The 12,632-nt window shown below is 47.6% G+C and overlaps 2 protein-coding genes across 2 annotated transcripts; both read left to right on the top strand.

The window, feature by feature from the left end:
* Nucleotides 1-5,860: 5,860 nt before the first annotated feature.
* Nucleotides 5,861-6,817, top strand: LOC112961152 (olfactory receptor 52B2-like). Its single transcript, XM_026056039.1, has one exon. It carries the CDS (start codon nt 5,861-5,863, stop codon nt 6,815-6,817), a length of 957 nt encoding a protein of 318 aa, XP_025911824.1.
* Nucleotides 6,818-9,367: 2,550 nt separating this feature from the next.
* LOC112961151 (olfactory receptor 52B2-like) lies at nt 9,368-10,399 on the top strand. Its single transcript, XM_026056038.1, is given in 4 exon segments — nt 9,368-9,500; nt 9,503-9,934; nt 9,937-9,999; nt 10,002-10,399. Coding segments are annotated over 4 exon segments (1,026 nt in total).
* The last annotated feature ends 2,233 nt before the right edge of the window (nt 10,400-12,632 follow it).

Here is a 12,632-nt window from a genome sequence, read left to right as displayed (position 1 = left end):
CCATTCATGAAGGGGATCCCAGGACCATCCTGGCCAGCAAACAAGCTCTTCCCAGAGGGCTTTCAAGATTCCAGCAGAGAGAATTGACATCTCTGGACAAGAGACCAGGAGCGGCTCAGCCTTCAGTGCACAGGACCTTCAGGGACTTATAAGCAGCATTGGCTTGAGCACAGTACTCTTGTCTGAGTTTCAGAGTCAGCTGTTATCTACCACTGACATGATGTTCCAGCTCCTAGAAAGCCCCCTCATTGAGAGCATGCTTTCCAGCCCTGACCTGATTAAGGAATTATTATTCACAGACAGCCCTCTGAAGCAGATAACCATCCAGAAAATCCCAGAAATGAGCCACTTGCTTAGCACACCAGATTCATTAATGCTGGAGCTTGCTAGGAGCCCAGTGACTGTGCGGGAAATAATGAGGAACCCCAAAGACACTGAGAGCTGCCTAACAAGCCTCTTGGGTGGAGATAACCCTTTGCAGCTAGGGAAGGCTGAAAACCAGGGTTTGAGGCAGAGGGCTGCCCTGCAGCAGCCTGGAGGCCAACTCTTTGCTCCTTTCAGAAGCTGCCCATTCAGAGGCAGCAACCAAAGTGTTTTGAATGCAGAAATTAGGGAACCATTTCTAAAGGCTCATCCTCTGCAGCCCAGCTCCCACGGCAATTTCAGCAATGTTCGGAAGAACCCAGGATGCGCTGGCCCTGCATCAGCTGCGAGACCTGAAGAAGGGTCTAGTGTAGTCATGCTCATAGCCATAAGAAAGCTCTTGGAGCAGATCATCAAGCAGCTTTTGCAGGACATCCCATTTTCCCTCAGTGGGAGGGGTAGAGGGCACTTGCCAAGCCAGCAACCTGACACCACTGCAAGGCAGCCTCAAAAGAACGCCCTGGAGGTGGGGAAGGCTCCTCAAAGGCAGCCACAGCAGCAAGTCTGGACCTCTGAGGTGCCAGGTACAAAACTGGGGTCCCGAGGAATGCAAGTGTTGGTTCAGGTCCTGCAGACGCTGCAGAAACTGACAGCAGAAGCAAGAGTCACACCGCAGCTCATATGCCTTTTGGAGGGGCTGGTGAACCTCAGTGACGCAGGGGGGACAGGGCTCCCGATCTCCAGGCTCCACAAGATCTCCCACCCCGCTTCAGGAGCTCAAAGCCAGCAGGTGCAGATGCAACAGCGCAACACCCCTAACTGAGAACAGGCGACACGAGTGCTCTCCTGGACCAGGCTGGTTCACCAGCTGATTGGAGACAATACAAATAGAGTGACCAAAATCCTACTGTGTTCTAATCATCTCAGCAGCTGTTATAATGTCAAAAGAAAAGGGAAAGAAAGAGATTCATTACTTCAGATTAAAAAGTACTTAAATCTTTCAGCACTTTTCTTTTTTTCTTTGTTTTTTTTTTCTGGTTTCATCAAAGGTGGGAACCCCATGACAATCACAATGGAAATGAAAGTCTGTTGATTAAAAACTGTTTGTATAGCAGTGATGATAGCAGAGCTGGTTAAAAAAGTTGCTTGTATTCCTGGATYTTTTTTTTAATGTCCTCAAAATATTTGTGTGAGTGTTTTGGGTTTTTTTTTAGCACAAAGAAAGAGTTTTTCTACAGACCAATCCTTGATTTCTGATGGGAGAGTAGGCTGCTTTACAGACAATGTGTCATGAGAGCAAATAAGTATAGGCAGAACATGAATACATTTAGACTGAAATTAGATACTTCAAGGTCTTCAGGGCACGGAGGACCTGGAATAGCCTCCCAGTAGCTGTCACAGGGGTTACAGCAGATTTTAAGGCAGTGGTGAAATGCTAGACAGCCCATGACTGCAAGAGACTTGTTTTGCTTGTTCAGATGGTCTCCTCCAGCCCTGCCTGCCTGCCTGCCAACAAGAACACATTGACAAAGTGACCTGCTGTTGCAGAGCTTTTTGTGAAAGCTTTTTGACCAGCTCTAATAACAATTGACCTGCCATCACAATTTGTCAATATCAAAAAACCCAGTCTTGTTTAGTGGCATCTCTGCTATGGCAGTTTAACTCACATGGTTATTCCTGCTGCCTTCTTTACTGCTTCTCCTACTTTGCCCTTCCTCAGTTACGTACTTAAGCACACGCCTAACTCCAAGCGCAACAGCAATGTTGCTGAAGTTAGTGTGTACACTCAGAGGTGGCAGAAATTTGAGTATAGTCCTGAGAAGGGCCCCTGTTATAAACACCCAGGAGCAGACTTGCACCGTCATTACCACAGAGCCGGGGGAGGTGGGACCCCGTTGTGCCCGGTACTGTACAAATGCAAACCAGAAGAATGGACCCAGCTGCAGAGAGCTTCCAAACCAAGTATAAATGATGGAAAATGGACAGGGAAGAGAACAGCAATAACATGACATTACTGGCCTGTGTGCTAGGTCTTGTCACCTGAATGATGAAAATATTGCTGAGCTCGTGACCTGCTGACATTTAATGTGGGAGTAGCTGCACTTTAGTGAATAGTCCTGCTGAGCTCAGTGGAAACTCTCCCATGGGTAAGGCATCCTTGGAGGCACCCACATTTTCACCTGTAGCGTAGTGGCCAGCTTGGCTGAGATGGGGTTTGTGTTCAGGTGTACCAACTGAGTTCATTTTAGGGATCATTCCACTTCCCTGGATTTCCAGGAACAGTTTTACAAAAGTGAGCAAACAGTTTTAAAATCCCAGCCCTGGCACTGTTCTGCTCTCCGGATGAACGTGGCAGCTGGGTCATAGTGCAAACCTCACAGGTACAGCAAAATGTCCCTGAGTCAATGAATCACTAGCTCAGCAATTATTGTCCAAAGGGGCATGCATAATGGGATATTAGCCAGCTGATCAGGAAGATTTATATTTCTAACATGGTTAAATTGTTAGCTTAATAACTCACTTGAGCTGTGAAACCAGAACTTCTGCACTTTGCATTTCATTTCCCTCTAAAGACCTCTCTGTCTTTTTTTAGTTCAGTTGGTATGGTAGGCTGTTTGTAGGCATGTTTGGATTGCAAGGACCTTTTCCTGGGGTGGAGAAAGGGATTTTCCCAGGAGAAGCTTTACAGTGTCCATGCACTGCATGCAAATGCTCAAAAGCTGTGGGACACAAGCCAAAGCCCATGGAGTCACTGGAAGAAGCAGACCTTTGTTTTCAGTGAATGTGTGGGCAGGCTTTTCATGTTCATATGCATTGAGGAGTCAAGTATATAGCTGAAGTTGAGATCATGCTTCAGGTTTGTGCTGAATCAGGCTTTAAGCACGTTTTGAAGAAGTGCTCTAAAACTGTATTTGAATGCTTTACTGAATAAAGATGGAGATAAGCACAGCTTTCAGTGTGTACAAAGCCTTAAGTGTTTCAAGTTAAAGTACCACATTTCCATTCATTTTTATTGCTGTCTGCAAACAATGGTCCTTTATTAATTGTTCTTCATCTGCAGAGCTCTGTGGATAATAAATTATAGTAGCAAAGCTTAATGATTTTACTTCATCTCGCCTCCATCATCATAATGTCTTAGCAAATGTTAGTTAATTAATAAAAGTTCCCAAGCCACCTCATAACAGGCAGATAATAAATAGCACATCCTTGTAAGCTGTTCTGCCTAAATTGAGATAGTTCCTCAGCAGCGAGGGCAGAGTCATTGATTGACTGCTCTGCTCTGATGTATTAGAGATCCCCGTTGGTCCCCAAAGCTCTCCCAAAGGTCCACAGTAGTTGGAAGCTGGCTGTTTGCAGCTCCCTGGGCCCCAATATGCAGTCCTCTCAGGGTCTCTGCTGGTTTCTAGAGGAGAAAGAGTGGTTCAATGGACAAAATAAATCCATTACTCTTTTCTAAAACCCAAAATGAGGACAAAATCAGTTAAAAGGTTTACAGCAGGAATGTCTGCTGGTGTCCATCTCTGAGCTTCCAAATTCCTCTCCATCATGGTTCACAAAAAGGTAAAACAGATCCTAACCACAAAGCCTTCCCAGTCTAGGGGCAAGGATGACTCACATCTGATTAGCAAGTCTCTTCTTGCTCCATGGTGGCCCCTCTGCACAGCCTTGGAAACTGCTTTGAATGCCAGGACTAGGAATCTTGCAGAAGTTACTGGTGTGTAAAGTTGGGGTGTGATGACTGAGGAGGATTCACTGAGATAGATAGCTATGGGACACCCCCCCGTGTAGAGTATCTGTGATTACCTGCCTGCTCTGGGCACCCCTGAGGGTCTGCAGAGCTCATGCAATCCCTACCCAATTATCACTGCAGTAGGAAATAACACAGGAAAATAAACTGGTAAATAAACACTTCGCCACCTGCATCAGGGCCAGAGTCACAAACAGAAGTGCCCTGCTCTCCCTCCTGGCATGCTCGGGATGCAGTATAAAACTCCCTGGCTCAGGCATGGTCACAGCAGAGCTCATCACCTGGCACAGGAGACTGGTGAGTCAGCTGGGCTCAAGGCTCTGTCATTTCCATAGAGTTTGGTGAGACGGAGACTGATTAGGGAGGTGGGGTAATGCCAGCGGTCCATGTGGGTTTTACTGTGTCCTGTCACTGCCAGAGGTGGGTAGCCATTCCCTGGCAGCAGACCTGGATGCATGATCCCCAAATCCCTGCATGAGAGTGTGAGGGAGGGAACTGGGTAATGTGTTTCTGGAAGGAAAGCAAGAGGACAGTCTACCTGCTCATCTCCTGCAGACTTAGTTGATGCAGAAGAATTCACCTCTGAGAATGGACTTGTGACCTGCTAATACAAGCGCACTATGTGTGAGCTAGTGCAGAAGTATGCCTGTAAATTTTCCATATCCTTTGAAACAGCAGTCACTGGTGTCAGGGAGTTCAGAGGTTTTCTTTCTTTATGAGCAGTACTGGCTTAATTTCACCTGGCTATCCAGCAGCAGCTCGGAGCTTTGATTTCTGCTGTATGGATATATTGCATAAGGTGGCAGCCCCAGACACAAAGCTGGCTACTCCTCACGGTGCTGTAAAATCCCCTTTGTATCCTGGACATTTTGGTAATGCCTTGTTGCTGGTGGCTTTTAATTTTAATCTCTTCTCACATCCCACATGAGAATTTCTCCAGGTACCTGGGTGATTGGACATTGCTGTCTGGGGTTCTTGCAAAGTCGAGCTGCCACTGCAGTTGAAAGAAAAGCAGAGTCTTCTCTTCCTCAGCCCTTTTGGCAATGAAAGGGGATTTTCCCTGCCTTTCACATTTCTTACTCTCAGGGAAGTGAGCTCTCACACAGGGTTACAGACACAGACCTTTATTGGGGGCTGATATGGGGAGATAAAGTCCCAGGAAGGACCGGATTGAACCAGGCTCCTGTGTCCTGATTTCCGGTGGCTTTCAGATTACTGTGATTCATTAACCCCGGGTGTTCTTCGAATAAGATCCCAGAGCAGAATGAACAATGCTCACACATTGTTTGTGGCAGTTGTGGGAGGCAAGAGAACTCTTCCTAAAATATCTCCAGTCCTGAAGATTTGTCAGTCACAGCATAGATGATGATCACATCCAAAAGGTCACCCTGAGGAGCACTCATGTGATCACTGTTTCAAGAATGAATCTCTTGTATATTTTGCTGTAGTTCCCTGCAGTTTCAGGCAGAAGATTCTCCTTATATCAAAGAACCAAAGAGCAGAAATGACACGAGCAAGACCAGGGGGAGGGAACCATGACTGAGCAAATTGCCCAATATTTAACACTTTCAGAGAAAATCTGGTTCAGAAGTTCAAGTATCTCAGCTGTGAGCAATGCTAATTAGGAACTCAGCTCCCCTTTGGCTAATATAGTATCCTGGGTACAGTTCAGCTGCTCTTAGAGCCATTCTTTTATCATTACACACAGCACCTGCAAGTAAGAAAAGACTTAAAGCATTGCATTGAACGATGTCAGCGCCCAACCGCTCGAACTCACACCCAGCAGTCTTCATCCTGGTTGGCATACCCGGCATGGAGAAGTCTCACATCTGGATCTCTGTCCCATTCTGTCTGATGTACATTGTTGCCCTTCTAGGAAACTCGGTCCTGCTGGTCACCATCGCGAAGGAGCGAAGCCTCCACGAGCCCATGTACATCCTCCTGTGCATGCTGGCAGTGTGCGACCTGCTGTTATCCACTGCCACCGTGCCCAAAACCCTCGGTGTCCTCTGGTCTGTCTCCACTAAGATCTCTTTCAGTGGCTGCCTGGCGCAGATGTTCTCCATCTATTTCATTTTTGTGGCGGAGTCAGCCGTTTTACTGGCAATGGCCTTTGATCGGTACATTGCCATTTGTGACCCCCTGCGCTATATGGCCATCCTGACACGCTCCGTCATTGCGAAAGTCGGTGCGGCGGCTTTAATCAGGAGTTTCTGCATCATGTTCCCTGCCATTTTCCTCCTCAAGCGGCTGCCATACTGTGGACACAATGTCATGCCGCACACCTACTGCGAGCACATCGGCGTGGCCCGGCTGGCCTGTGCTGACATCACTGTCAACATCTGGTACGGGGTAACCGCTGGCTTCCTCTCGGCCGGCTTGGATGCCATCTCCATTGCCGTCTCCTACATGCTGATCCTGAGGTCCCTCCGGGGGCTGCCGTCCCCACGCGCCTCCCCCAAGGCTCTGCACACCTGCGGCTCCCACCTCTGTGTCATTGCCATGTTTTACACGCCGGCCTTCTTCTCCTTCCTAGCACACCGGTTCGGCCAGTGCATTCCTCGGCACGTCCTCATCTCCCTGGCCAACCTCTACGTTGTCGTGCCACCCATGCTCAACCCCATCGTGTATGGGGTGAGAACGAGGCAGATCCGGGAGCGAGTGGCCCGCCTGCTCTTGCCGGGGAGCTCGGGCATAAGGACATAGCCGGGTGGGCAGTGGGCGAGGAGAGGGCCTTGCCTACAGGCAAGGTGTGGGAGATATGAAGCTTTGGAAAGAGGAAAGTGACTGAAAGACAATGGGGAGCTGGCAAAATGGACCAGATGATAGGAATGTTTTTGAGATAGGAGTGTTCAGTGATCACTGGCATGTTAGAAAAAAGCCCTAAAAAAAGCCCCTTCTGACATGTGCTAAGGCTAATATCAAAAAGGAGAAAATGGGATTATCAGAGAAATTTGAAACTGCTTAGTTTGACATCAGCTCCAAATAAAATAATGGAAAAGTGAATATGAGACTTGATCAATAAAGTGTAAAAAGGAAAGAATGTAATTAATGGCAATCAATACTTATTTTTAGTGTTTTATTTCCATAGAATTATGTCATTTCATTTTCTGATGGCTTCCGCTTTTGGGTGATAACATTACCTGAAGGCTGAATACAAGTGTAAGGATGTTTTATTTTCACAGTATTCTGATAGAAAAGAATACACCTCATTATAAGTAAAGCAGATGTTAATGGAGTACAGATTGGCTAAACACAAAATCTTAATTCAGCAATAGCTCGGCACCAAGATCTAGTTTTCAGTATATTTCTGGGTAGATTCGGCAGTGATTGGACATGGGGTCTGATACTGTATGTGACTATTATCAGTTGTGTAGAAACAAGTACAAAATCATTGCTAATAAGATTTTCAGCTAACGCAAAGACCTACATAGCCATACTATTGAGATGGACAGAATCGTTATACAGCTAATTTAACAGGGTTGATTGCAAAGTCATACTCCTAAGGAATGAGGGATACAGGCTATACCCGAACAGCTGGGGCTGTGTCCGAGCAGAAGTGACTAGAGAAACGCTGCTGTCCCGGGGAAGGAGCAGTTTGGTGGGTGCACCTCAGGTGACGCTTGGCTTTCTATTTCTCCTTCTTATYAGGACCTATGTTCTGAGATGGGTGGTGGTAGGGAAATAGAGGGAAGCAAAATGAGCTTGCCTGCTGTGAGTGCAGATTCCCCAGCACCTACACATCCCCACCTGAGGATTACCCGCAGAAATCCCTCATTTGCGTCTGGGCCAGGAAACTGGTGAGCTGTTTGCATTGAGCGAGCAAGTTTCTGAGCTTTTAGAAAGATATTTTATCTGTGGAAGGGTTGAAATTAAAATTATGCCTGCTGTGGCAGGCAGGAAGCCTGTGTCGTGGCTGAGTGCGCTATGCTCCATGACTGTTAAATAGGGCTTGAACCTGATGCAGCTTTCTTTCCCAGAGAGTGACTCAGCTCGGCTGAAGCAGGCACCTGTGCTCGGCCAGGGAAATCGCCTTCCAGGCTCTACAGACTGCGTTGACTTGGGGCTGCTTCAGCTGCCCTCGCTTGGGTGTCTGCTGCCCTTTGAGATGTCCTCGGGGATCCCACCTGCCCTCCAGCTGCCACTGCGGAAAGATGCATTGCTCCTGACAGCTCCATGCGGATGCTGCCGGTACCCTAGGATGAGCCCTGAATGTAGTGGGAGCTCAGCTGCCTGCAGAGAGGCACCTAAACACAGGCATCTTCATGTTGATCCAAGCCCTGGCAAGGCTCTTCCTCGGGTTTTAGCCTCAACCTCCCACCGTTCTTGTCTATGCACAAAAAGTTTGATAAATTTTGTGGGGTGTTTTCAGCCCAAGCTACCTGATCCACACAGGTTCTCCAAAACCCTTGCTGTTGTTTCCCATATAGGAGAGACACTTTGTCCTCAAAGGCACACAGAAAAAAACCCTAGAGGATATCAGCCCAAAACTGCAGAAACAGATGTGTGCAGAGCATTGCAGAGAAGCATGGGGAAACAAGCATGCACTGGGCTTTGTGGTGGGACTGCTTTTAACCAGGCAAGGTTAACCTGGGTGTTCACATCCAGATGGGAATCCAGATTTATTGTGTCAGGCAGCAACTAAAACAGGGCATTACAGACTGTCATTGCAAACAGAGATCTGCTATGAAACAGGCCTTTGCAGTCACTCCGGGACCTATTAGGAGAGCCAGTACCTATTTAATGAGAGCGGGATTATGCCAGGGTCAGGAAGGTATAAGAGAAAAGGGAAAACAGCCTCTCCGTGTTCAGAATCAAAGAGGTGGATTAAACCTGGTGCCACTCCCAACTGAGTCCACCTCCTGTCTGTTTGGAGTGAAGGCTGATCTATAGTTGAAACTATATATATTTACAACCACAGCCCGGTAACAGGAACAGGTCGTCCAGAGAGGCTGTGCAGCTCCACCTTTGGAGGTATCCAAGATCCAACTGGATAAAGCCCTGAGCGACTTGGTCTGACCTCAGAGCTGCCCCTGCCTTGAGCAGGAGGTTGGACTAGAGATCTCTTGGGATCCCTTCTGGCCTGGCTTCTTCCATGACGCTGTGATTCTGTGAACAGTTATCAAGCATTAGATCTTCTGGCACTGTCCCTGAGTCTGGGAGCACATGTATTCAAGCCCTATAACACTAAAGCTTGTTTTGTTCTTTCTTTTCAGTTACCAGAAGCTGTGAAGAAAGTGCAAGGAAGAGGCTCTCATGTCAGCTGACAATCACACTGCCCTTGTTCCCATCACCTATGTCCTGATGGGCCTCCCTGGCACGGAGGTGTCTCACCTCTGGATCTCCGTCCCCTTTACACTCATGTACGTAGTCGCTCTCCCTGGGAATTCCATCTGCTATTCATCATCATCACAGAGAAAAGCCTCCATGAGCACACGTATCTCTTTCTGTCCATGCTGGTAGTTGCTGACCTGCTGCGGTTTACTACTGCCATGCCCAAGACACTAGCAATCTTCTGTTTTAGGGCTGGGGAGATTTCTTCTGAAGCCTGCATTACCCAGATGTTCATTCATGCCATTTTCTGTGCTGAGTTGGTAGTCCTCTTGGCTATGGCATTTGATCAGCATGTAGCCACCTGCAAGACCCTCAGAAATGTGACTCTCTTAACAAAAAGGATGATGGAGACAATAGGGTTGGCTGCTCTAGCAAGAAGCTTCCCCATTATTTTCCCCATTGTTTTTCTTGTTAAGCGCTTGACATTCTGTAGAAACAAATTCCTCCCTCACACCTACTATGAGTACAGGGGCACAGCCAAGGTGGCCTGTGAGGCATCACTGTGAACCTCTGGTATAGTGTAATGATTGCTGTTTTTGTGGTAGGCTTGGATGCTGCATCACTGCTGCATATTCACTGATCCTTCAGACCATCTTCCAGCTCCCATCCAAAGATGCCCGGCCCAAGGCTCTGAACACTTGTAGCTCTCCTCTCTGTGTCATATTATTGTTTTGCTCCCATGCACCATGTCCTCAGAGCTGGTATGAGATGCCCCACTTGTGCAGACCCTGGTGTCTGATGGCAGAGCTACGCAGGGCTGGAAAGGCAGAGGTGCAGGGGAGGGAGGCAGGGAACGGCATCTACACCACGGTAACCAGACCAGCACCACGGGGAGCTTTGAGTGTGAGCGGCATCAACCTGCAAACACGGCCCTCAGGCTTGCCATTAGGATTCCTGGCTGGGGCCAAGCTCCTCCTGCTCAAAAACTTGACAGCTTTAGCTCCCAGCAGGTAGGCTGGTAGGAGGTGTTAGAGGCAGGGCTATTTTGTATACTGCTCTAGGTAAGACAGGCTTCCTGCGGAGAGCAGGAACAGCTTTTGACTGAAAGGACAAATACAGACCAGCTACATGTAGAGGCCTCCGGCCTCCCATGTTCATCAGGGAAGTCCTGAGTCAAGCGCCTCTTCTTTCATTAACTGTGCACCTCTCATTTGGCTTTTATCCGTGCTGCAAATCCAAGCTGCTTCATGGCTGCAGTGCAACACAGAACCGCAACCCCTTTCTGACTTGCAGCTTTCCCTGTTGGTTTATTCATCTCTGGGCTTGTTTTTGAGAGAGTTTTCTGAAGTTTTTATGTTTGCATTTGTGTAATGTCTTCTTATATATGTGTCCATAAATGCTATACGTGCAGTTAGTTAATAGCGTATTCTGCGTTTACAGATTAATCTGGAAGGCGACATTTCATCTAAAAAGTTGCAGGAGTGACAAGTACAAAATGTGAAACTGCTGGCGAATAAACACAGGAGAACAATCCCACGGGTGATCAGTGGCACAGTGCGTTAAGACTGCGCTGCCCTAGGAGAAGGTAGCAATGGGCAGCAGTGAGCCCTCCCCTCCCTGAGCAGCAGGTAAGTGCAGAGAGCTCACAGTGCTGCAGTTTATCTCCATTCTTCCTGTTCCACACTTGGAACTGCCAGGAGTGACTTCTCCCTCGTGTACCTGTCAGTTCTTTGCAACTTTCTCCTCGCTCCCAAACCCAGCTCCTCAGAGGCTGACGCTCAGCTGCAGGCATTGGTGAACGCAGCAGTCTGGATGGACCCAGAGGTCTAGCCTGGCAATTGCTGGCCATGTTTTAATGCAGCCTCTCCAAGGTTGCATTGTGCCGCAAAGGAGGCTCTGCCTTGCACAACATGAGGTCAGGGAATAAAGCACATCTAATTAAAGATATTTTGGAGTAAAGATTTCTAAAAAGATACCCATTGCTGGGCTCAGTAGGGATGAGCCTGGCTGACCTGTTTGGGGCCCATACTAACCCAGAGCCTGTTTTAGCCTTAAAATGAATTGCTAGGGATGAGTAGGTTAATGTGAGTTGTGCAGGGCAGAGAGAGGGAGCAGAGGGAGAAGATTGCTCGTGGTGAGAATTATGCTGCAATACAGTACTGCCTTCTGGTTTGGGGTTGGTATTTTTAAAAGAGCAAGAAAATCTAGAGAGGAGTGAAACAGAACAGACATATTATTCAAGTGCCGGAGAAAATGCTCGGTCTATAAAGGGTGCAAAACGTAATGATTCTTAAAAAGCTAAAGAGGCATCTTTGTTGCAGGGTGGAAGTCTCAGGAAGAAATATCTGATGCTAAGGATCATTGTAATGCCCTTGAGAAAGATGAATTTGAATGAATGGAAAATGAAGCCAGACATATTCTGATTAGAAATAAAAGCTTATTTTGAACAGTGGGAATGATTAACTGCTGTGAGAAGCTCAGGAGAGCAGCAGTAGATTTTCCAGCACTGACTATACCCAATCTAGAAAATATGACCATGTGGAGTATTGATGTTGTGGGGTACAGAGTTGGTTTCCCAGAGATATCTTTGTCTTCTGGAATGGTGTGGGGCTGAGAGGTAGTATGCACATCTATTTTGGCCTCTAGCTGTATGTATGTGCATGTTTGAAATGGGTGATATTTCTGTGATGCCCCTGCCCATTCTCTTTGGAAGGGCTCTTCTAAGCAAGGATAGATGCTGCTGGCACTTTGAGGCCAGACATAGCATCTCCAGTGCTTGGTGATGAGACCGGCTGGCAATGACAGTGCCTGTCCTACCTGTTCCCTATCACCTTTCCTCTTCCATATCCCCTTTCACATTGCTTGCGGTGATCTCACTGAAGGAGGAGGTGAAGTGCAGTTGAGACCAGGCATTACTCTGAGTTTAGCTCATGGAAAGCAGGACTGACTCCTGCAGGAGTAACTCCTTCACTTCACAGATGGCACCTCCTGCTAAAGTTCTGCTTCATCTCAGTAATTTTCTCCTGGGAGTCCTTTAGGGATATGGCATGTATAGATATACAGACCCAGTGATCACCAAGATAGTCCTATGCTGGCAGCCTGCAGCTCCTATGGATAGGCTGTCCCCCATCCCAGGGCAAAAGGCCTTAATGGCAATAAGATTAAGGGCAATAGCCCTCTAAGGTGGAGTTGTCACAAGCCTCTTCACTGCAGGAACTGGGGCAGCCCTGTCCATCTTAGGAGATGG

This window comes from Apteryx rowi, unplaced genomic scaffold, assembly GCF_003343035.1.
Source record: "Apteryx rowi isolate R43461 unplaced genomic scaffold, aptRow1 scaffold_1291, whole genome shotgun sequence".
Lineage (NCBI taxonomy): Eukaryota > Metazoa > Chordata > Aves > Apterygiformes > Apterygidae > Apteryx > Apteryx rowi.
This window is presented reverse-complemented; position numbering and strand designations above follow the sequence as displayed.